The 25,349-nt window shown below is 49.3% G+C and overlaps 1 protein-coding gene across 2 annotated transcripts; it reads left to right on the forward strand.

The window, feature by feature from the left end:
• The first annotated feature begins 723 nt into the window (after nucleotides 1-723).
• SH3BP5L (SH3 binding domain protein 5 like) lies at nucleotides 724-24,280 on the forward strand. Of its 2 annotated transcripts, XM_008962629.7 has the most exons (7): nucleotides 724-8,893; nucleotides 9,362-9,975; nucleotides 17,840-17,902; nucleotides 18,062-18,190; nucleotides 20,117-20,278; nucleotides 21,564-21,737; nucleotides 22,356-24,280. In XM_008962629.7, the coding sequence occupies exons 2-7, from the start codon at nucleotides 9,793-9,795 to the stop codon at nucleotides 22,824-22,826; spliced, it is 1,182 nt and encodes a 393-aa protein (XP_008960877.1). In that variant the 5' UTR covers nucleotides 724-8,893; nucleotides 9,362-9,792; the 3' UTR covers nucleotides 22,827-24,280. The 2 variants fall into 2 exon arrangements, with proteins under 2 accessions (XP_008960877.1, XP_024783256.1); XM_024927488.4 differs by lacking the exons at nucleotides 724-8,893; nucleotides 9,362-9,975; nucleotides 17,840-17,902; nucleotides 18,062-18,190 and having other exon boundaries at nucleotides 20,141-20,278; nucleotides 21,481-21,737.
• The last annotated feature ends 1,069 nt before the right edge of the window (nucleotides 24,281-25,349 follow it).

Below are 25,349 nucleotides of genomic sequence, written 5' to 3' on the forward strand. Positions count from 1 at the left end.
AGGAAGTGGTGGACAATGTCCAATGCTGAAGTAAGTCAAACAGCATCAAGGTGGTTGTGTTTGGCTAGAGGGCACTGTCAGCGGTTTATGAAGTGAGACAGACAGGAAGGGAAGTAAAAGTTATAGGCATGCAGAGCAGGCACATAAGTACATGGCTTACGTTGCTGTTGGGGGCAACTGAAAGGCAAGTAAGTAGGGCTAAGGTATAGACCACTATTTCAAATCCCTGTCTGAAATGTGAGCCCAGCGGATATTCACAATGCCAAAAATCAGATGCTGAAGGCTTACTGTGTTACTGGGGGTTAAGGACTGAGAAGACTGTTTCAATTTCATGCATCTTATTCCTGTATTGCTAAATACAATGTTTGCCATTCTTCAAACATTGTAATTTCAGTTACAATAAAAATATTGGCTTCTAGAGCATGGGAGCTTCCAGTTCTTCCCCGAATAATTCCACAGATGTCAGCTGACACAGTTTTCAAATACAGGAAAGAACCAAGTACAGAAAAGTGAAATCTAACAATTTAGAATAATAAGAAGTGGAAAGACTGGCTGACTAAATCCTGAAATGAAGATTTTATTTAGTGTTTAAGGAATAAGGGTTTGTATTAATTGCAAGTTGCAAACATATTGTAAAGCCATATCAAAATGGATTTCAGGAAACAAGAAGATAAGCAAAAACATAAATTGAATCAATAACACACATATTAATCTTAATGGCTTGACACAGAGGATTTAATGTCTTTTAAATTAAACAGTAATCTTAATAGAAAATTATTGGAGTTTGTGCTGCTTACAGTCTGTGGTCAACTTCAAGGACTCAAACACGATTCCATCGGAGAGAATGCTACTTTTAATTATTTTTACATTTGTACAGGTAAACTAATTGTGAAGAGCTATAGTAAACTAGATAAAATTGGAATAGCACAAAAGTAGAATATTTGTTTAGAGGATATCTGAAGATCAACTTCCTTTAAAATACAAATTGCTTCCTAGTCCTTAACCACAATTTTTTGAGTTATGTTATATGGAAATTATGTTCAAAATTCACATCTAGGCTCAGTGGTTCACAAAACAAAACACAGAAAATGAGCTTAAAATCACAAAGCAGAACTTTCAGGGGAAAAATCAGTTTCAAAGTAAAATGCAAGGTAGGATAGAATCAGTTTTTATAATTGAAACCACTTTAAAGGTTAAGAACAGTAGTATAGGGGCTGGGCGTGGTGGCTCACGCCTGTAATCCCAGCACTTTGGGAGGCCGAGGCGGGCGGATCACAAGGTCAGGAGATCAAAACCATCCTGGCTAACACGGTGAAACCCCGTCTCTACTAAAAAATACAAAAAATTAGCCGGGCGTGGGGGTGGGCACCTGTAGTCCCAGCTACTTGGGAGGCTGAGGCAGGCAAATGGCGTGAACCTGGGAGATGGAGCTTGCAGTGAGCCTAGATCGTGCCACTGCACTCCAGCCTGGGTGACGGAGCGAGACTCCGTCTCAAAAAATAAAAAAATAAAATAAAATAAAATAAAAAAGAACAGTAGTATAAATAATAATGGTATCACATGCAAACCTGTCGGATCTTTAGAAAGTATTTTGATTTTGGTTATTTTCACAAATTAGAGCATTTAAAATGTAAGTAGATACATTTAATATATGATGTGTTGCTATAAATTATTTTTAAAAATCTTAAATACTTTTGTCTGTGTTTAAAGACTGGTTCCAACACTTAGCAGCAGTATGACCTTGGACAAGTTATTTAATCTCCTTGTCTGTCAATTTCTTCAACTGTAAAATGAAGGTACAATTTACTGTAGTTGGTTTTTGTGAGGATCAAATGAATAAACCAGAACAGTGCCAGGTGCAAGGCATACACTACATAAGTGTTTGCTGTTTTTATTATGACATGTGATGAGCAACTCGGGGAAGTAATTTACCTCTGGAAAACTCAGCAGATTTAACAAGGGTAAAAATAAAGATTTTTAGTAATACAGGTTTAGGGCAAGCGTGGGGGCTCACGTCCGTAATTCTAATGGTTTGGGAGGCTGAGGCAGGAGGACTGTTTGAGGCCAGGAGTTCACAACCAGCCTGAGCAACATAGCAAGACCCAATCTTTACAAAAACAAAAATCAAAACATTATCCAGGCATAGTGGTGAAGGCCTGTAGTCTTTGCTACTTGGGAGGCTGAGGCAAAAGGATTGCTTGCGCCCCGGAGTTTGAGGCTGCAGTGGGCTATTATCAGGCCACTGCACTCCAGCCTGGGTGACTGAACAGAACCCTGTCTCTAAAAAGTTAAATAAACAAATAAGCGTAATACAGGCTGTCCCTTTCATTAAAATTTATTAGTAGACTTTACATTATATATTTCTGGGAGCAAGTTTTCAACTGGATTTTTAAAAAAGTTTTAGGGAGGTATAATTGATACACAAATTACACACTGAAATGTACAGTTTGAAAAGTTCTGACATATATATACCCGCATGAAAGCCTCACTACAATCAAGATGGAGAACATATCCACTACCCACAAGCTGCTTCATGCCACTTTGTAATCTCTACCACCTCCCCACCAGGCAACCACTGATCTGCTATTACTATATATTTGTCAACTAATATGTTTAATCAGCAATTAATGGTGGTATTTATTAAATATATAACTGATAGTAGAAAAAAGTTAAGAACTATAAAAAAGTAGCTTATGTTGGTAGACCAAAAAAACCTAAAAAAGGTAATTTTTAATGATGGAGGCAATTTAGGGTACTTACGTGAGAAAATTAGAAATAAAAGTTACAAGTAAAAATTTATGAAAAAATTATTTAACTAAGAAGTAAAGTTGATTTGTGATATTACATAGTAATTGACAGTGTTGCTAACATCTTTATATGGCTTTCATATTTTTACATTTCACTCATAAAGTCAGTCTATAGGGGTTGGTTCGTTGTTTATTAGTGCCAGGAACTAGGAGGGATCCTTGTGGCAGGATCCATATGTGGCTATTTAAACCTGCTCAAGAGCTACACATGACTAGTAGCTACCATATTGGACAGTGCAAATATAGTAACTTCCATCATTGCTTAAGTGCTACTTTAAGCGCTGATTTAGAAGACTTCTGAGGTATGTGATCTATGATGGAAATGAGGAGAGTCTAAGCTGAAGCTACGGCAATGAGATGAACAGAAGGCATCTCTCTGAGATACTGAGTGTGATGAAAAGCAATGTGGGGGGTGCCTTCTAGGTTTTTCCCTAGGGTAAAGAGGTGGACTGTAGAACCGTCTACCAACATTAAATGTCATTAGAGCAGGATTTGGGAAAGGGGATGAAATCAGATTTGGATCCATGAGAGAGGGGCAACTCTGGGACAGGCCAGCAGTATCTCAAAGGCTGAAGGATCTCAGAATGTGATCTGCGTAAAGACTGTGAAGACAGAGCTCTAAGGAAGGAACAGTAGCCATGGGTAAGGACTACAGCCATGCACTAGGGTAAGGACACTCAGGGAAAGTAGGCAGCATGAGATGGTCAGAAGCTAACATCAGGGCCTGGGGCACAGTAACATTTAGGACAGGGTTTTCAAACTGTGAATGAATAAGTAATGAAATCAATAAGAAATCTCCACCAGCATTTAAAAATAGTATAAAAATATTAATGTGCTTTACATATAATTTGGGTAAAGATCTTTTCCTGTACCTTTTTTTTTTTTTTTAGTATTTATTGATCATTCTTGGGTGTTTCTCGGAGAGGGGGATTTGGCAGGGTCATAGGACAATAGTGGAGGGAAGGTCAGCAGATAAACATGTGAGCAAGGGTCTCTGGTTTTCCTAGGCAGAGGGCCCTCCCGCCTTCCGCAGGGTTTGTGTCCCTGGATACTTGAGATTAGGGAGTGGCGATGACTCTTAAAGAGCATGCTGCCTTCAAGCATCTGTTTAACAAAGCACATCTTGCACCCCCTTAATCCATTTAACCCTTAGTGGACACAGCACATGTTTCAGAGAGCACGGGGTTGGAGGTAAGATTAACAGCATCCCAAGGCAGAAGAATTTTTCCTAGTACAGAACAAAATGGAGTCTCCTATGTGTACTTCTTTCTACACAGACACAATAACAATCTGATCTTTCTTTTCCCCACATTTCCCCCTTTTCTATTCAACAAAACCGCCATTGTCATCATGGCCCGTTCTCAATGAGCTGTTGGGTACACCTCCCAGACGGGGTGGCGGCAGGGCAGAGGCGCTCCCCATATCCCAGACGATGGGTGGCCGGGCAGAGGCGCCCCCCACCTCCCAGACAGGGCGGCTGGCCAGGCGGAGACGCTCCTCACTTCCCGGACAGGGCGGCTGCCGGGCGGAGGGGCTCCTCACTTCCCAGACGGGGCGGCTGCCGGGCGGAGAGGCTCCTCACTTCTCAGACAGGGCGTTCGGTCAGAGATGCTCCTCACCTCCCAGACGGGGTGGCGGCGGGGCAGAGACACTCCTCAGTTCCCAGACGGGGTCGCGGCCGGGCAGAGGCGCTCCTCACATCCCAGACGGGGTGGCGGGGCAGAGGCGCTGCCCACATCCCAGACGATGGGCGGCCGGGCAGAGACGCTCCTCACTTCCTAGACGGGATGGCGGCCGGGCAGAGGCTGCAATCTTGGCACTTTGGGAGGCCAAGGCAGGCGGCTGGGAGGTGGAGGTTGTAGCCAGTCGAGATCACGCCACTGCATTCCAGCCTGGGCAACATTGAGCACTGAGTGAGCAACACTCCGTCTGCAATCCCGGCACCTCGGGAGGCCGAGGCTGGCAGATCACTCGCGGTCAGGAGCTGGAGACCAGCCGGGCCAACAGGGCGAAACCCCGTCTCCACCAAAAAATACGAAAACCAGTCAGGCGTGGCGGCGCGCGCCTGCAATCCCAGGCACTCGGCAGGCTGAGGCAGGAGAATAAGGCAGGGAGGTTGCAGTGAGCCGAGATGGCGGCAGTACAGTCCAGCCTCGCCTCGGCATCAGAGGGAGACCGTGCAGGAGAGAGGGGAGAGGGGAGAGGGGAGAGGTCCTGTACCTTTTTAATGAATATATTTACACACATATATGTATACTGGGTTGCAAGGTAAAACATATATCTGAGTTGTCTTCCAATTAGTTTGAATCTCACCAGTTGATAAAATGAGCACCATCGGCTGGGTGTGGTGGCTCACACTCGTAATCCCAGCACTTTAGGAGGCTGAGGCAGGTGGATCACTTGAGGTCAGGAGTTGGAGACTGGCCTCACCAACATGGTGAAACCCTGTCTCTACTAAAAATACAAAAAAATTAGCTGGGCGTGGTGGCATGAGCCTGTAGTCTCAGCTGCTCAGGAGGCTAAGGCAGGAGAATCACTTGAACCTGGGAGGCGGAGGTTGCAGTGAACTGAGATCGTGCCATTGCACTCCAGCCTGGCGACAGAGTGAGACTCCATCTCAAATAAATAAGTAAATAAATAAATAAACAAAAATAAAATAAAATGAGCACCATAGACTATCACCTACATGGGAAGTGAGATAGTGTCCTTTTTCTCATCATTGCCTGAAATTCTGGCACGTAATAGGCACTCAGTAAAGACATACTGCATAAAGGAATGAATCAACAAGCCAGAGAAGAGGAAACCCAGTACAAGGGTGACTCAGAAGCTAAATGATAAGAAAAAAGAGAGAAATAACCCAGTGTCAGATGTCAGTGATGTGGCAATATTGAGAGCATGGATGACCTTAACTTTGTAATTCCTATGAATTGGCAGCATCCGAAGCCAGACTGTAGGGGTGAATGGGAAGGGAGGAAGTGGAGAAAAGACAAATGATAGTGGAGACTGAGAGGCTGTTTGTTTTGTATTGAAGATGTGAAAGTTCAGTATGTATTCTGGAGAAATTATATAGAAAAGGCAGGTTCTAAAAACGTGCTGTCCAGGAAAGGAGAAACTAGCTACACAGAGCTATTTAAATTAAAATAAAAAATACAACTTCTTAATCACAGTAGCTCCATTTCAAGTTCTAAATGGCCACATGTGTCTACAGACTACCATACTGTGCAGAGCTGATTAACATTTCCTTCTTTGCAGAAAGGTGTTTCAGACAGTGCTGCTGTAGACAAAAGTTTTAATTCATCATGTTTGTGCTGGCTTCAATAAACAAGTTTAGGTTAAATCAATGCACAGCATCGCCCAATCTCTTCCTACCCAAAACATTATCCAAACCTAGCAGAAAAACTATTGTGGGATTATATCACAATCTATACATGATAGATTCACATGTGGTCTCAGTGGGTGAGCGTTAACCTTGGAAGAGGCCAGTGGAGACTTTAAAGGGGCTGCTAAATCTCAGGATGTGATCTAGGGGTCTGGTCATTCTATGTATTCATAATGTTTTCCCACCAAAGATCTGTGACAAGTAGCAGCAGTTTGTGATTGCTAAGCATTACACAGAGAAAAGCAGCTATGGGATGGGGTATAAGAATGACAGGTATTGGAGCAGTGCTGAATAAGAAAGGCTAGATAATTCAGGCTAGGGTAGACAGAACATCCTGGGTAAAATGAGGTTATTACAGTGAAATTCTAGTTCTACAAAAGTAAAGTGACTGGTAGACAACAAATAAATCATGTTTATCACCTCATATTTAATTTTTACGGTTTTTGTATGGCACCTTAATAATAAAAAGGACTGTGGTAGAAGACTGAGGCGTTATTATCCATCAAAGCTGTCCACTTAGACAATGTTACTCAAGGTCCTGCTGACTTATTGAAATTAGAAGAATCACTTTTGTAATTTTAAAAACAAAACCTCCAATTTAATGGAAAAATCTGTTTTCAATCACCTCTTTTAAAGGAATATATTTTGCTCTGCTCAATTTAAAAAAATCGTTATTCATGGGATGAAGGGATAGAAGAAATAGACTGAGAACTGTAGAACTCTTGGCACATGACTCCATCCAAACCTCTGAGTTACTAAGAGACAAACTTTAGCATGCCTTCTAGCAGTGTAAGATCATGTCCCTAGGAGAACCCCAGCTCCCCCATGAAAATGCCTGCCTGAGAAAGCTCAATGCTACCAGGAGAATTTACTATTTGTTCTAGCCAACACCTGATGATAGGCTCCTGACCTCCCTTTCTCAGGGCGTTTATTAAGGGCTTACCATTATGAATCCTTCCTTCTTCTCTTTAAGGTGTTTATGCGTCTGCTACAACTCAAGAGGTCCTTCTAAAGGACCTGAGAGCCATTCCTTTGAAATTGATCGTCAAGAAGGGCAGAGCCTCTACCTCCCAATCTCAGTGCAAGAATAGCAAGCTAGGCTGGGCGTGGTGGCTCACGCCTGTAATCCTAGCACTTTGGGATGCCCAGGCGGGTGGATCACCTGAGGTCAGGAGTTCGAGAGCAGCCTGGCCAACGTGGCGAAACCCCGTCTCTACTAAAAATAGAAAAATTAGCCAGATGTGTTGGCATGCACCTGTAATCCCAGCTACTCGGGAGGCTGAGGCAGGAGAATCTCTTGTACTAGGGGGTGGGGGTGGGGGTGGGGCGGAGGTTGCAGTGAGCCAAGATCGCGCCATTGCACTCCAGCCTGGGCAACAAGAGTTAAACTCCGTCTCAAAATAAATAAATACATAAAAAAGCACTCTAACTTCTATAGCTGCTAGCTAGCAGACACATCTGGCCTAATCGCATCTATGCCAATCAAATCTGTAATTTTTCACTTCTCTGACACTATTGAGCCCTGATCACCTTCCTTCCTTCATTCTCCCTTTGAAATGCCCAGTCACTTCTGTACAAATCGGAACAGAGGTCAGTTCTTTTCCTTTCTGTAACTAGTTACTGAATAAAGTCTTTTTCACTGCTTCAATGTCTAGCTGGGTTGTCTTTGACAGGATCCAAAAAGGAGGGGAATTCAGCCCATTTGCCTTTTCCATCTGCAGGGCAAAGTTTTGAGTTGACTCTGAGGAAGTTTACGCCTTTTGTAAAAACAAAACATCCAACCCTGGATGAAGCCCTTCCCCTTAGGCCTAGGCCCTCGCCTCACCAAGCGACACCTAGAGGTGACAAGCAGGCGCTCGTTCATGGACCTAGGTAACGATACACAATGCCACGTAACAAACTCCTGCTCATCGAGGGCATCTGACCCTGGGTGCACGAGAGAATTAACTGAGTTAATGTTGACTAAGTTCCTGATTAGTATTCACGGAGCAATTGGTGACCCCACCAAAATGTCGTTCAAGGTGCAAGGTCCAGAGGCCTCGAGGAGTGGGATTTACCCATCGGAGCCGTCCGCTCAGACGCCGTTAGTAAGGGTTCCGCCGACTTCACTGGAGTGAGGAAAGTCACTTTTGGAAATCGACTTTGCCTTCGCCCGCGAAGTCCGCCAGCGTCCGGACTCGAGTTGCCCCAGGAGCCACTGCCGGAAGTTTACCAGCTCACTTTCGGCGTCGCGCCCGCCTTCGTGGAGCAGGCCGGAAGTGGCTTTCCGGCAGCCGCCGCCGCAGCTCCGTAAAGCAAGATGGCACTACTCACTCTGAGGCTATTATCTCCGTTTTATATCTAGTATTCCTCTTCTCACCAGTTACTCTCGATTTCCATCCCGCGCCCTAATTTTCTTCAGCACCACATTCTCATGTTTTTCTTTCATTCAGCCTTGGTGGAGTATGGTCTGGAGGCAACCTACGGCTAGCCTGAGCAACGTGGGGCACCATTTTGTACGGAAACTGAAGGCAGGGCGGGGGAGTGTGAGGCCTCCCGAGGAGGCCCGGCTTGAGAGAGAGCGTGGGAGGGAGAGCGTTGTTCACCGATGATGTATTTCCGCTTCTGGTCTGCCTGGTCGTTTTTGGTTGGATCGGCTTGTTGCGGGGAGGGAGGGGGGAAGATTGTTTGCAGCCTAGAGGCTCCGCGGACGGGAAGGTAAACTGAGGTAAGGCTGTGCGGGGGGCTTTTGCGCATGGCTGGGTAGAATGGACGGGAGTAGGGTCCTTGAGATTGCGGAAGAGTGTGGAATTGGAGACGGGAGGCTTAGATGTCTCGGGTTGGACAGAGAAGGTGGGGTGGGGCTCGGGGTTACAAGGTGAATCGCAAAGCCGGGCTGGGGTGGAGTGGGACGAGCGGGAGACCACAGGAGATGGAGGAGAGCCTAGGGGTGCAGAGGAAAGTCTCGAAGGCGCTGGTTGAGGAGGGCCTGGGTCGAGAGGAGCTGGGACGGGGCAAGAGTAGAATCTAAAGTCCTTGAGGGCTAAGGAGAGAAGTTGAGGTAGGGACTGGTCGGAATACATGGGTAGGGGCGTGGTGAGAGTGTAGTTTTTGGGAGGCTATAGAGTTGGAAGGGGCTGGTGGCTGCGGTTTTGATGCTGACATGACCATATACTTGGCCTTTGTTTCTCTGCAGCTCCCCAGAGACGCTCATCCTACAGCCTCAGCTCGGGCCCAGCCTTCTCTCTCCAGCTGCCACCACAGCCTGGAGGCGCCTGCCTCCACCCTCCCGAATGGTGCTCCTCCTAGCAGGCCTCGGCCCAGGATCCAAGCCCCCTTTGCCCCCTGCCTTGGAGCTGTTGCTCCGGGTTTGTCACAGTGGACTCCCTGTGGCGGGAAGGGAAGAACTTTTGCACAGACAAGGCTTCAGCTCTAGGAACCCCACTGACAACTTGAATCTCAACCTCTAACCTAGTGTGAGGTTCTTCCTGTGCCCACCTTTTCTGCCTTTTGAGAAGAGAAACTCTTCTCCTGGCCATCTAGAACCCAGGAAGCCCCAAGCTGGGGCCCTGGTCCCAGCATGTCAGTCCTCTCTTGTGCATAGGGCTCTGCCCTCCCCCTGTCAGCATGGCTGAGCTCAGACAGGTTCCAGGAGGGCGGGAGACCCCACAGGGGGAGCTGCGGCCTGAAGTTGTAGAGGATGAAGTCCCTAGGAGCCCAGTCGCAGAAGAGCCTGGAGGAGGTGGAAGCAGCAGCAGTGAGGCCAAATTGTCCCCAAGAGAGGAGGAAGAACTGGATCCTAGAATACAGGTGAGAGCACTGAGAGCGGGGAGAGAAGGAGAGCCCAGATTCCAGCCTCCCTGAAGAGTGTTGGATGAATGAGGGCTTAGACTTACTCTGTCCCCAGTCTGCTGGGGCAGGAAAGGAGAACAAGTTTGTCAACAAATCATTGCAGGGTAATGTAACAAGTTCCAAAAGAGTTGTGTGTCTGAAGTGCTGATGGAGTGCAGAGAAAGGCCTGGCCTTAGTGCTTAGGAGGCATTGCTGAAAGCTTCACTGAAGGAGCAAAGCGTCACTTGGCAGTAGATGGAGGAGGCACACTTTAGGTCAGTGGAGGGTAGGTGTGTTGTACTTCTTTCCAGATAAGCAGAGGGGCTGCCACCTTAGTTAGGGATGCTGTGTGAGAGGAGATGACTTTGATACTGGGGGACAGTTTTGAGGCTGAGTGAGAGAATCTTTTCCCCTTTCTCACCTTCTCAGCAGTACCTTCCAGGGATGTGCGGCCCACATTGCTCTGATAATGTGTTTCACCCTTGTAAACAGTGAGACCTTTCCAGTGTTATAAAGGTAGCATCAACTTTAGATCTATAAAGAAACCCCATATGTTCAAGGATTTGTAACTTTTGTTGTGGCCAATCCTTAGTAACATACATACCTGGCCCTCAGGATAGTGGGTCTCCTAAAGGAATGGAAGAGCAGTTTATTGCCTTGGAGTGTCTACAATCTAGTTGGTAGGACAGGCAGATCTTTGTGTAGGAGACCTGGGGGTAGTCAGTGAGGAAGACCAACTCCATGTGGAAGAGATGCCTGGCCAATCAAAGCTGGGTTGCAGTGTTTCAGGGAATTGGCTGAGAATGACTTCCTGAGGAAGCTTCTTGGGCAGGTGACGACCAGGATGCTCCTGCATGTTTGGGGCTTGAGTCTGCCATTTGTTCCGGTCACATCTCCAAGACTCTGATGTTGTGGAAGTGACTCTTCTGTAGGTGAGCAAGAACATATGAAGGCTCAAATTCCTAGGCTTATCTGTCAGCAAACCTTTATTGGATTACTCCAGTGAGTTGGGAAGAAATCAAAGCCAGTCCTGGCATTCTTCCTTCACTCTCTGTGTGGGTTCCTGGGATATGTGTGTGTGTGTGGGTTCCTCTTCTACTGTGTCCATGCTTATAATGGAGCAGTGGTGAGCCATTTATTTCTGGCATGAGTCAGTAATTTATTTCTGCTCTGCCTGACATTGCATTGAAAACAGCCAATTTTTCTTGCTATTTCTACAGATTTATCATCCTCTGAGGAAATCAGTTGTAGTGAAAAAAGTCTTGGGCTGAGTTTCATGCTACCTCCAACCCCATGATTTATGATTTTTATGGAAGTTTCTTTACGTTTCTGAGCCTCAGTTTCTTCATCTGTAAAGTGAGCAGTTGGTCTAGCTGATTTGCACAACTCATTCTTGCTCTGCTCTGACACAAGTCTACAGTTCTTTCTCAAACTCTTTTTGCTTGTTCCTTGGTGATAGTTTGTAGATAGCACTTTGGGAAAGAGCTGTCTCTCTGTTGCTTGTGGAGGAGGGCTGTGTAATGTGCATTATATGCCTCCCTACAGCCTTCCTTGCCCTGCTCCAGAGAAGGTTTCTGCAGAGGAGAATCCACTGTGGTCTCTTTACTTGGCCTCTACTACTCCTGTGTATTTTTCCAGTGTCTGCATAGGCAAATGGTAGTAGTAGGAAGAGTCATACTTGCACTGTGCTGTCTAATAGGGTGGACTAGCTGCATGTGGCTATTTAAACACAATCAATTAAAATTAACATGTAAAAATGCAGTTCCTCGGCCAGGCATGGTGGCTCACACCTGTAATCCCAGCATGTTGGGAGGCCGAGGCAGGTGGATCACCTGAGGTCAGGAGTTTGAGACCAGCCTGGCCAACATGGTGAAAACCCGTCTCTACTAAAAATAAAAAAAGCTAGCCAGGTGTTGTGGTGGGTGCCTGTAATCCCAGCTACTTGGGGGGTTGAGGCAGGAGAATTGCTTGAACCCAGGAGGCGGAGGTTGCAGTGAGCTGAGATCTGCCACTGCACTCTAGCCTGGGTGACAAGAGCGAAACTCCATCTCAGAAAAAAAAAAAAAAAGCAGTTCCTCAATGTTATACTGACAGTGCATAAATAGAATATTCTGTCATCACTGACTCTTCTATCAGATGAGCTCTATGAGAGTTGGAGTACACTGAGGTAGCGTAAGACTTACTTTGCCTCCAGTGAACTTGTGATGTTGCTGGTGCAGGAAGGGTAAAGCAGACCCTCGTCTCTCTTGCTAAACTGCACAACACGTTGTGGAATGTTGTGGGTTGTATAGGGAGGAAAGGTCTAGTAATAGCTTCCCTCATTTGATGACACAGGTGTGGGTAGGCCAGTGCTCTGACCTCAGCAGGGAGTCAGTGTCTTCTTGCTGTGTGAGAGAGGCAGCCTGGCTTGAGGGGCACCCTTCATGGAGGAGGCCGGTGGCATTTTGCCCTTCTGTGCTTGGGCTTTCAAGATGAGGAGGAGATTGGGGTGTTTGTCTTTCGAGGTCCCTTTGAGTGTTGACAGTTCACCAGACCATGCACATTGCTCTGATCATGTGTTTCAGTGCTTTAGGTGGGTGTTCATTTCTCTGGATTCTCAGTGCATTTACTGGGTTTCCATCCACCGTCCATAAAAAGCCACCAGGGAGCTTCAAAAATACCCTTACCTGAGCCTTTCCAGACATGTGGATTCTCTTAGTCTGGGTGGGGTGAGAAGGGATTCTGATGTTACAGTCAGAGCCAAATCCACTGGGCCAGGTATATCCCAAAGGTAGAGCGCCTGTTTCGGTGTTTTCTGAGGCTCCCAGAAATGGCTGTCCTTAGGATGAGGCCCTCTCTGACCTGGGGCTGGGGTTCCTTCGCAGGCAGGCAGCTCCATGGCCATTTATGGTGGGATTCCTCTGGAAGTTGGAAGGAAGTCAACTGGTGCCTACCTGGAGCGTGCTGTCCCTCCAGGGAAGGCTGCTGGCTGGGTCTCCATGTCATGATCTTAGTGGAGTTCTTTTGAGTCCTCCAGGCTCATCCTCAGCTTTCCGAGAGGGTTCCAGTGGAGGGAAGAGGAAAGGAGCGTGGATCTAGGATGGACCTGGGTCTGTTCTGTGACTTTCTCAGCCCCCTCTTAGTGGTTGCATTCTTTCCTCAGATGTGAGTGCTCTCGCTTACCTGCTCCTTTCCAAACTCTCTAGGGTGATTTTGCAACCTCTGTGACCTCATCTAGAAGCATGGGTTTAGCTTTCACAGGACAGTCATCACCCTGGCCCCAGTTACCATTAGTTTGAGTCTTTTGATGGTCTGCACTAGGTGGGGTGGGAGCATCTGCAGCCTGAGTCCCCATGCCTTTGATTCAGTGTCCTGGCATCCTGGGAATCTGGCTGCTGTGCCCTGGGAAGGTCGCCCTCCCTGCTGGCTGCTGCCTCACTGATGGATAATGCACGTTGAATCAGACTTTGTCCTCCTCGAATTCCGTTTCAGCTGAGTGCCAGGAGTCCCTGGTGAAGCAGGCCAAATGCAATGTGTTGCTGACTGCCCAAAACCGTCCCAGGTCCTCAGAGGATTCCTGCTCAGCCTTTCCCTGGGTGTCGCCTAGGTGGGCTATCCCCCTCCCTCCTGTGGTGACCTTGCCCTCCAGGCTGCTTTGCTCCCCAGGCATCTTCTTGTCCTGTTAGGGAGAGCTTTGTGACTCTGAGGGGACAGATCCCATCAGCAGATGGCTTTCTGTAAATTGCTGGAGGTGCCACTGGGAAGCTAGTTCCCATATAGAAAGATAATGCCCACTCCTGCCACTTGCCAATAGCAACAGCTCTTCTTGTCCTTTTAACAGTAGTAACAACTTATGCTGAGCCATCCAATCCATTGATGATCTCGTCAGGAGCTGGAAGTTGATGACTGGAAGCATTTGAGGCCATGGAATCCAGTGGGGATCCCGTCTTGGACTTTGATTTGCCACATGAACATTGCAGGGTGGCCTTTACCAACTGACCCCCCACAATCAATGTTTGTTGCATTTCCAATCCCTGTCCTTTTCCTACGTGGGCTGTGGTTTTCCTAGATTACAGCACTTCTTTCTTTACTGAGATGTCCTTCCAGTGGTGTCCTCATTCCCAGGAGGGTGGTCACAGTGGAAGGAAAGTGAGATCAAAGGTCGGTCCTGGATCCAGACCCAAGTCTGTCACTAATTTTCCGCCTGGTTGTTTCTCATCTATCAAATGCAAAGTTGCTGAGAAAGAATATTCCAGCAGGAGGTGCTGAAAGAACTGGTCACTCGTCTCCCAGATAGCCTAAAAGCCCCTGTAGGCCTCGTCAAGCCCCAGGAAGCTGGGCCCCCAGGGAGGTAGGTTGCCTTTCACCTTGACAGACATTGCCTTTTTAGGGCCTGTTAGGGTGATCATGTCAGTTGCTGGTGATGTCTCTGTTCGGAAGGCACTGTGAAACTTGGAGTTCCATGTGTCTGGTAGTGTTGATGCTGACCCTATGCCTCCTCTGGGGCCCTGAGCTGTGTTGGCTGCCTGTTCTTCCAGAATGGTTGTTATTTTATGGACACTGGGTTGTGGGACACTGTAGATGCATCTACCCAAATACAACAACTTCTAGACCTTCGCCACCCAACACAGGAGCCACATGCCACTGTCTAGGTTGAGATGTGTCACAAGAGTCAAGTGCATACGGATTTTGAAGACTTAGTTTAAAAAAGTAAAAGTATGGATAATAATATTATTTTATGTTGATCACATGTTGAAATATATTTTGTATATATTGGGTTAAATGTATTTTTATAATTTCACTCATTTTTAAAAATTTTTTTACTTTAAAAAAATGTGGCTTCTAGAATTAAAAATTCCATGTGCAGCTCCTGTTACGTTTCTGTTGAATAAGTCTCTTCGAGAAAATTTAGAGCAAGCTTGTCCAACCCGTGGCCTGTGGGCCACATGCAGCCCAGGATGGCTTTGAACATGGCCCAATGCAAATTTGTAAACTTTTCTTAAAACATTATGAGATTTTTTTTTGCGATTTTTTTTTTTTTTTTTTTTTGAGACTGAGTCTTGCTCCTTCACCCAGGCTGGAGTGCAGTGGCACAATCTCAGACCACTGCAACTTCCGCCTCCCAGATTCAGGTGATTCTCCTGCCTCAGCCGTCCCAGTAGCTGGGACTACAGGTGTGTACCACCATACCCAGCTATTTTTTTGTATTTTAGTAGAGATGGGCTTTGCATCATGTTGCCCAGGCTGTTCTCAAACTCCTGAGCTCAGGCAATCTTCCCACCTCGGCCTCCTGAAGTGCTAGGATTACAGGTGTGAGCCACTGCGCCTGCCCACGATTTTTTTTTTTTTTTAAGCTCATCAGCTGTAGTTAGTGTTAGTGTATTTTATGTGTGGCCCAGGACAGTTCTTCTTCCAGTGTGTCCCAGGGAAGCAAAAAGATTGGACATCCCTAGTTTAGAGCCAGATTTGTGGCCCTCCTTAGGCAGGGTCTACACTGTTGTAGGTAGGTGTGTGCATTTTCATATGCTCATTCCTCGTTCCATTACAGGTTTCTACCTTTGTGTTCTTCCTGTTACTGTAATTAACATGTCAGACCATTTCCTGTATTCTCACCTGCTGACCCAGATCTTTTCAGGATCAAGGCAGGGGATGGGGGGAGAATAGAAGGGGTAGAAGGGACTAAAAGGAAGATTGTGCGTGTCAGCCTGACTCCCTCACTGGGTTGCTGAAAGGCCCGAATGAGGTGAGTGGGGGCCAACATCACGGCCATATGAGTGGGAAGTGATTGTGGCGTCACTGCCAAGTGCAAGTCATGGGTCTGGGCAGCAGGCACATGCTGGGCTGGGTCCCTCTGGCCTGTCCAGCCTCCTGTCCGGAGACAGCAGGGGCTGGTGAAGGCAAATCCTGTAGCTGGGCACCAGGTGTTTCCTGGCACAAGGCCCTTGGCACAGACCAGCACTGCTCCTCAGTAGTGTCCTTAGCTCACCAGGGGCTCTGGGAACTTTTGTGTTTTCTCGGGCAAGGGAGGATGACTTGAGGCCAGTACCCCTCTCAGCTCTCTGCCATTTCATGGAAAGCCCTGGATGGTTCTATTGCTTCTCTCTCCAGTCCTTCCAGGGGCCAGGAAGGCACCCAAACCAGCTTGTCCAGCAACTTTTCCCCAGGACTCTCCCTCCCTCCCACAGGATCTGCTCTATAGGGACCTGCGGTCATGGTCACCCATTGCCCAAGCAGGCCAAAAGGCTTCTTGGACTCTATACACTTTCCTGATCTTGACCTTAGTCATCCACCAAGCCCCTGTGATTCTGTGTCCTGCGTTGCCTTGGGATCTGCCCTCTCCTCTGCCACCTGGAATACTATAGACAGCCTCCACCTTTTTTGTTTGTTTGTTTTTTGTTTTTGTGATGGAGTCTCACTGTGTCGCCTAGGCTGGAGTGCAGTGGCACGATCTGGGCTTACTGCAATCCCTGCCCCCCAGGTTCAAGCCATTTTCGTGCCTCGGCCTCCCAAGTAGCTGGGATTATAGATGCGTGCCACCACGCCCAGCTAATTTTTGTGTTGTTACTAGAGACAGGGCTTCACCATGTTGGCCAGGCCGGTCTCGAACTCCTGGCCTCAAGTGATCTGCCCACCTCTGCCTCCCAAAGTGCTGGGATTACAGGTGTGAGCCACCATGCCCATCCCAGCCTCCACTTTTGTCTCCCTGGCTCCCCCAGGCTTTCGTTACATTGGCACTAGGCTCTGAGAGACCCTTTTGCCATTGCAGAAAGTCCTGGTACTACCTCCCATAGTGCTGTAGCCTTACTGACCTTCTCACCTGCCAACTTGTCTGCCCAGGGTACCTGCTCCCCTTTGGTTCCTTGGCCCTTTGTTCTTCACTGGCACTTTATTTTTTTGAGACAGAGTCTCACTATGTTGCCCAGGCTGGAGTGCAGTAGTGTGATCTTGGCTCACTGCAGCCTCTGCCTCCCAGGTTCAAGTGATTCTCCTGCCTCAGCCTCCCAAGTAGCTGGGACTATAGGTGCACGCTGCCACACCCGGCTAATTTTTGTATTTCTAGTAGAGACAGGGTTTCACCATGTTGCCCAGGCTGGTCTCGAACTCCTGACCTCAGGTGATCTGCCTGCCTCGGCCTCCCAAAGTGCTGGGATTACAGGCGTGAGCCACCTTGCCTAGTCATTCACTGGCACTTTTGTGTCTATGAAGTCCTTCCAGCTGGTGAGCAAGTGTTCCAGGCATCCTACCCTGACCTTCTGCTGCCCAGTTAGGTGACCTTGCTACCCAGAGAGCACCCACACCCACCCCTCACAAGGCTGCACATACTGCCCAGGACCTGCTGCTGACTTGCTGGGTTTCCTTACAGGCTGCCACCTCTATGTCCTGAATTCTCAGGTCTCACGGTCCTGAGAGGTGATAAGTGTGCAGTAAACATGTGCTGACTGAGTGGCCCTGCCCTGGCCCAGGTGGCCATCCTCTCGCAGAGAGCGAGCCTTCAGGTCCAAGGAGACTCCCTCAGTTTGAGGAAGTGTTGCAATCTCACGGAGAGAGTGAGGGCTCACCACAACTTCACGTTGTGCATATTAGTGTTGCATTCTCCAAACCTCAATTTCTTCATCCTTGAAACTGGGGTTTTACTACCCAATACAAGGTAGAGTTGTGAGGATTATGTGAGATTGTATGTATCAGGTCCCTGATAGACAAGAAAGCTTTTGGCAATCTCCGTATCTTCTTTCCTTTCCTGAGTGTCTCACCTCATTTCCCTGGGCAAGTGGGGCTCTCTCTCTCTGTGTTGCTCCTGCCTTGCATGGTTCATTCAAGGCTACTTCCTTCCACTGCACTAATTTGCCACCCCTCTCTGTGGCAGGAGGAGTTGGAGCACCTGAACCAGGCCAGCGAGGAGATCAACCAGGTGGAACTACAACTGGATGTGAGTGTCCTTTTCCTTATGTGCTTGGGCTGGTCCTTGGAAGTATCTCCATCTGTCTCTTTCCCAGATTGAGGCAGTGGCAGTGGGAGGGGTGTGTCTGAGAAACAAGAGGGGCTGGGACCCAAACATGTGCCTTTCCTCTGCCTTGTTCCTTTCCAGGAGGCCAGGACCACCTATCGGAGGATCCTACAGGAGTCGGCGAGGAAACTGAATACACAGGGTTCCCACTTGGGGAGCTGCATCGAGAAAGCCCGGCCCTACTATGAGGCTCGGCGGCTGGCTAAGGAGGTATGGCTGGCTGACCACGTTTGAGGAAGGCTACGTGCTGAGCCTGGCCCTGGATTCTTCTGTCTCTATATGGAGTGAGAGACAAAACACCAGACCCTGAGGGCAGAGCTCTGGGCTGGACCTGGCTGGTCGGAACCAGCTCTGTGGGCTCAGGAGGTTCCTTTACCACGTGGGCTCTGGGCTTATGGTCTATAAAATGGTGAGGGTGGCTGTGGGAGAATATTTAGTTCAGCCCTGCTAATGTTTAAGTGCCTTCTGCGTATCAGGAACCAGGCTTTAGGGTATATCAGATATGTCAGTTCTAACATCCTGTTGTTTTCATCTGCGCCCATTTCCTCTTCCCTTTGGTTCATGTCTCTCTTCTGAATCTTTTCTTTGCTTACTCCTCACTCTTTTCCCCATCCCACACCCCTTTTTTCTGTAACAAATTACTTTTAACAAATAATATGTGTTCACCATTGGAAAAACATAATAAAACAAGAAGGAAACAAAAATCACCCAAAATCCTACCATGCACGTTTCATGCATTTTGTTTCCTGGGATTTGTTGTCATCCTGTATGGTGAGGTGACAGATACAGACAACTGCCTTGGAAGAAGAGTTTGTTCCCGAGAGGAGGGGACATCCATGCCATGCAGGGCCACACGGGGAAGCAACCAGGGTCCTTCAGGAGGCAGAAGAAGTGAAGGAGAAAGCAAAGCGCAGAGCCTTAGCGTGGTTTTCGTGGAAAGGAGTAGGTGAGGCAGGGTAGGCAAGTTTGGATAAGTTTAGGAGTGGATAGTTGGAATAATTTTGCTAGGCCCTGGGCTATAGGGGCGGCCTCTAATTGTCTAGTACCTGGCCCTGGGATGACCTAGGGCAGAGGAAATATCAGCTTGGTGGGGGAGAAGTAGGTAAAGGAGTTAGCTGGGGATCCAGGCTTTGGATTAGGTGGTTGGTTTGCATATGAAAGGCACACTTACAGGGGAGTTTACTGTTTCTAGGAATTAGCCCTGGAAGGGGCAGTTTGTCCTTGGCCAGTAAGGTCCCCCAAGACATGAAAGCATCATAAAGTATAGAAAATAAAAATATGATTAATACAGCACAGATAACCATGTGTGCTGTATTAATCATATTTCGTGTCCTTGTATATCCAGCCAAAATGGGATTACACAGTATGTGCTATTTTGTTCTTTTATTAGCATTATGACATGGTTCCATGTCAATAACTATACATCCAAGCCGTCATTTTAAAGGAGTGATTAATATTTTATTTTTTTAAGAAATGGGGTCTTGCTCTGTTGCCCAGACTGGAGTGCAATGGTGTGATCATAGCTCACTGTAACCTCAAACTCCTAGGCTCAAGTAATCCTCCTCCCTCAGCCTCACAAGTAGATGGGCTCACAGGCAGAAGCCACTGCGCCCAGCTTATTTTCTTATATTAGATGTACTATTATTTATTTAACCGATGTCCTATAACTGAAAAGTTAGGTTTGTTTTGTTTTTTGCTTGGTTGGTATGGCTGTGATGACTGTCTCTGAGCACTTGTCTGATTACTTCCTTCAGCTTGCCTGCTGAACATGGAATTGATGGTCTCAAGGTCATCTTTTCTGTAAGACTCTGTCTATGTTGCTAACCACCTTACACTAAAATGGTTTGTATTTTCCTTTGTTTTCCCTAGGGGAAAAGGCTAGCAGCCTTTGGGAGTGCTGGATTTCACACACCTACCCTCCACTGGCAAAATTTTTATTTCTTCTAGTCCATATCCTTATGAAATATTCTTTATAGAATGTTGCTTCCTTGGCATTTATCCTCAGCACAGTTTGGGAAATGAAGCCGACATTGCTAGTAGGCCTTCCTCCTTCTCTTATCCTCACGTCTATTATGGGTCTCCATGGGCAGCTGGGGTCCCTCAGGGTTCCCCATCCTGATATCCCTCTCCCGCCAGGCTCAGCAGGAGACACAGAAGGCAGCGCTGCGGTACGAGCGGGCCGTAAGCATGCACAACGCTGCTCGAGAAATGGTGTTTGTGGCTGAGCAGGGCGTCATGGCTGACAAGAACCGACTGGACCCCACGTGGCAGGAGATGCTGAACCATGCTACCTGCAAGGTGAGCCGGGCAGTGCCGGCAGGTCCCCTTCGCTGGTTCTCGTCCATCCTTTGCTATGTCTTTCTCACCTCACCTCCTCATTCTTCCCTCCATTCTAGCCTTCTTTCAACTTCGATTCTGTTTCTGGCAAAACCCGTTCCTAGTTTTCTGTTCTGTTTGGCCTCCAATGCTTCCCATATTCCATTTCCCTCTGACTTAGAATGTCATCCTGGGCTCTTCTTGAACGTTTGCCTCCAGGTGTGGGACTAACCCAAACAATTCATCCCTGGTGGATACTGAGGAGTCAACATTCACATTTTATTATGTTTAGCTGTGGGATTCCTCGCTTCTGTTTTCAGAATCTGCTCCCTTTCCTGCTTTTGAGCTCTGACAATACACCTCGAGTTTTGAAGTATAATTTACGTATCATTTCCAAGCTCCTGAAAGGGGACTGGGGAGCGGAAGGATCTCTGCCGTTGGCCCTGTCTGCCACCTTCAGCTTGCACAGGGCAGGTGTCAGCTCCTCGAGGGGGTGTTTGTGGCTTGTGATTCTTCATCTGCCCCTCACACAGAACAGGCACCTCACTTCTACTCTAGAGCTCATGCAAATGAGAGCACACAGCACGGGGGGAGGGGTTAGGGGATGGTGTATAGTGTAGAGCTACCCCTGAACAGGGAGCAGGTGAGGGCTCCAGCCGCTTTGTCTACCAAGACAAGTGGGCCAACTGTACAACACCCTGAGCAGAAGCACACCAGAGCCCCACCCAACCTCGGCCCACTTGTCCTGGACGGTGCCCACATAGGGTGTGGAAACCTGGAGAACCCAGCGCACAGCTGTGGCTCCCCACACAGGCTCTTCTCACTCCCAGATCCCTAACCATTGGCGCTGAGGGCTCCCTGAAGAGAATGGCTGCTGCAGATGTGTGATGTGCTGACAGACATTCCCCTGATGCTCTCAAGTGGTTGAGTGGGCACCAGCATCCCTTTCCTGGCAGCAGCAAAGCTGAGTAGCCAGTGGTGCAGGTGACACTAGGCAAGAACATGGGGAAGACGTGGCTCAGAGGCATGTGCCTGTGATGTGGTCCTCGACGGTCAGGCAGCAGATCCAAGAGAGACAGAAATAAGCTGTCTTGAGGCTCATAGACCCCGTGTTCCCCTGCGTGTCTCGGGCTCTGTACACAGTTGGGGGTTTGCAGAGGATCTTCCTGTTTGGGTTCCCCCAGGGCGTTGTTCAGATTGGCAGCCTGGGGCAGATGCCAGAGACTGAAGCATGGGTCCTGGCTCAGTGATGTGTCCTCTGGGCCAGGTGAATGAGGCGGAGGAAGAGCGGCTTCGAGGTGAGCGGGAGCACCAGCGAGTGACTCGGCTGTGCCAACAGGCTGAGGCTCGGGTCCAAGCCCTGCAGAAGACCCTCCGGAGGGCCATCGGCAAGAGCCGCCCCTACTTTGAGCTCAAGGCCCAGTTCAGCCAGATCCTGGAGGTAGCTGAGTGGGTGAGGGGGAGGAGGAATGGGTAGGTGGGGGTGCAGGCTGGAGGGGATGCTGGTCGGCCTCTCTGGGCCATCTTGGTGAGATGGCCAGGGTGAGGCCTCCGGCTAGTGGTGGGGAAGGGTGGTGGCACACATGTTCCAAGTGACCTTGCAGGAGTGAGAGGCAGGGATGGGGGCTGGTGATGGGGGCTGGTGACGGCGAGAACGTAGTTGGAAGAAGGGAGGTAAACAAGAGGAAAAGAACTGGTGGAAATCTGGGATGGGGAAGAAGAACCAGCCATTGGGTGAAAGGGAACAGTGGGGAGAGGATGAGGAAGCAGGAGCTGGGGGAGAGGAAGGCCTGAGAGGAAGGCTCTGGAAGGTGGGGCTCAGGTCAGGAGCAGGATTGCTGGGGAAGAACAACGCAGAGCAAGTGGAGCAGGGAAGGGTGTTGTGGGTCTGTGGTGGGTGCTGAGAGTGGAGCAGGGAAGGCTGTTGTGGGTCTGTGGTGGGTGCTGAGCCAGCTGTCCAGGTATTCTGGGAGAGCAGGCCCTCAGACCTCAGTGCAGAGTGCTGAGGAAGGTGGAGACGTGCCCCATGGGTCGCCTTGCTCTGTTCTGCCCTCTGCAGGAGCACAAGGCCAAGGTGACAGAACTGGAGCAGCAGGTAGCTCAGGCCAAGACGCGCTACTCCGTGGCCCTTCGTAACCTGGAGCAGATCAGCGAGCAGATTCACGCACGGCGCCGCGGGGGTCTGCCTCCCCACCCCCTGGGCCCTCGGCGCTCCTCCCCCGTGGGGGCCGAAGCAGGACCTGAGGACATAGAGGACGGAGACAGCGGGATTGAGGGGGCCGAGGGTGCGGGGCTGGAGGAGGGCAGCAGCCTGGGGCCCGGCCCCGCCCCCGACACCGACACCCTGAGTCTGCTGAGCCTGCGCACGGTGGCTTCAGACCTGCAGAAGTGCGACTCCGTGGAGCACTTGCGAGGCCTCTCGGACCACGTCAGTCTGGACGGCCAAGAGCTGGGAACCCGGAGTGGAGGGCGCCGGGGCAGCGACGGCGGAGTCCGTGGGGGTCGGCACCAGCGCAGCGTCAGCCTGTAGCCGAGGGGCCAGGGTTCCTGGCTTGAATCTGCTACCACGGGCCGGTTGGGGCCCACAGTCTTCTCACGCCCTCTGCTCTGGGGCCTCGTCTTCCCGAAGGTCCCCTTCTCCAGTGCTTCCCTGGGAGAGGCCAGCTGTGTTCGAGTCCTCTGTGCCTGCCCTGGCGTTCTCACAGCCTCCCCCTTCCCCTCAGCAGGCAGCTCTCTTTGCCTTACCCATTCAGAAGGCTTGCCCTCGGCGCTCTGTCTGCCTCTGCCTGCCAGCTCATCACGATCTGCAGGGCATTGACCCTTTGCTTTCCCTTTCTGCTCCCTCTCTTTCCATCTGTTTGGCTTTTTCCCTCAGGGAACTTGGTCTAGAAGGCACTGGGAAGCTCATCAGAGAAAGTGGGTGCTGGGCCTGAGTACTCCCGTCGGAGGGGATGGACAGTCACCCCTCCCGTTGGTTTCCAGCCCCGCCCCCCTTCCCAAGGCAACTCTGGAGGGTACCCTAGGTATGCTGCTGAGCCCTGCCCCCCGTCCTGCTCCAGCCTGCCCGTGTGTAACCTGTAAGATGTACTGTGTGCCTCCGGAAGACACCACCTTTCTCTTCAGCATTCCCTTTCATGACCTGAGGCACTCTGCGATGTGTGCCCCAAAGCAGAACTTACAGGACCTGTAGGAAGCTGGTGTCAGGGAGAGAAACCCAACCCCACTGTCAACATAGGGAGCATCACCAACTCCAGACTGGCTCCTGTGGGGATGGTGTTTCCGCTGGGCTGGGTCCTCACCATTGCCAAGGTGCTAGTGGGTCCCTAACAGGGCCCATGTTGGGGGTGAAGTCATGAGGTCCTGAAGGCTTAGGCCCCTGTCATTCCCACCCTCACTCTTGCTGCACAGTTGTGTTTACTTTTTCTGGGTAGAGGATGCTGAACTGACTCAGCACCCTCCTGCAGGGCGGGGTTAGGGAATTTGGTGCTCAATTGCTCTCCCTTGCTCTTCCCCAAACTGAAAATACCTACTGTAGGATCCCTCGGGGCACACTGAAGCTTGGCTGCCAACCCTCTTACTTCCTTTGTTACAGGGAGGGGTTGGCTTGGGGTGAAAAGTTCTGCCCTCCGCAGGGAGCAGCTCCAGCTGCCTGACAGTGCTCCCAGTGTGTAGGGAAGCCACACCAGACCTGGGTGCCTTGGGAGAACCGGTCCTTCCTTTTGACCCACCCCAGGATGATGGAGTGCTCTTTTCCAGGCCCATGTTCTGCCAGCACCCGGGATGAGTGGGCAACTGGACTCTGCACGGGGGTCTACAGGTTGAGGGAGGTTGGTCACAATGAGAACCTCGGGGTTTGAGGTGGCCACGGGCAGACAGCCGAAAGGGAGGGAGGGTGTGGGTGTGCGTGTGTGCATGTGCTGGTGTGTAAGGGGGAAAGGGTCTTTCCTGGTTTTATTTAAATAAAGTAGTTTATGTAACAGTTAACATCTACTGTCCTTGCTGGAGGAAGAGAAAAGGGGCAAAGATGAGGCAAGGGTTGGGCAAGGGAAGAGCAGGGTTAGGCGGCAGGCTTTTTAGATGGTGTGGTCAGGGAAGGGAGGTGAAGGACCAGATTGAGCTGCGCTATGCATGCTCTTGGGGGGGTGGAAGGCCCCATGGCCAGGGTGGTCATGTACAGGGCAAGTGTAGAGAAGCAGGGGAGGAGTTGGTGCCTCATGGGGCCATGCTGTGTGAGGTGATGGGTGCCAGGAGAGGGTTTGGTAGAAAGGGGCCTGCAGGGTGGAGTGGGCTCTGTCTGAGCTAAGAGATGAGAGTGCCAGAGGGTTGGGATCTTAGATGTGTCTGGATGTGAGCATGAATGTAGAGAAGGGACACAAGTAGTGATGCCAGATTTATCAATACAGTGAACCCACTGAAATTTCAGATAGGCAGTATTTTTGTCTGCTGCAGTGTTTAGGATGTACTTACATTATGAATTATCCGTTGTTTCTCTGAAATTAAAACCTAGATAAAAGGTGACTTCCAAGTCAGGGCTTGACTGGCTGGGGGGTGGGAGGGGTTTGAGGGCACTTGAACTCACAGGTGGGAGATTGGATAGGGATGTGAACTCCAGGAGCTTTGAAGAAGAGCAAAAGGCTTTGTTTAGCCTGAGCTGCACTTGGAGTGTACCAGTATTTGGAGTTTTGTTGAGAAGAGGTCAGCCAAGGGAAGAAGAAGGTGCTGGCAGGGAGGAAGACCAGAAACCTTGGGGGTCAAGGGGCAGGGTGAAGGCCAAGAATTGGAGGCACACAATCAGAGCAGTGACCCTGGTGGCTGTGGACGCCACCTGAGGGGCCATCTGGGGCCGCTATGTGCTGAGCACTCACTGTGCCTTTGGATGGGTGCTGTCCAGGAGTTTGAGATTGCCTTCCCTGACTTGGCAGATGGGTGTCATAATATTTTATTACTAGAAAAGCTGCTATGAAAATGCATAGCTTATGTTTTTGGGTGAGTGGGCTTTTTAAATTTTTTAAATTGTATAGGAGGTATACAACATGGTATTTTGATGCACATA

This window comes from Pan paniscus, chromosome 1, assembly GCF_029289425.2.
Source record: "Pan paniscus chromosome 1, NHGRI_mPanPan1-v2.0_pri, whole genome shotgun sequence".
NCBI classification, from domain to species: Eukaryota; Metazoa; Chordata; class Mammalia; order Primates; family Hominidae; genus Pan; species Pan paniscus.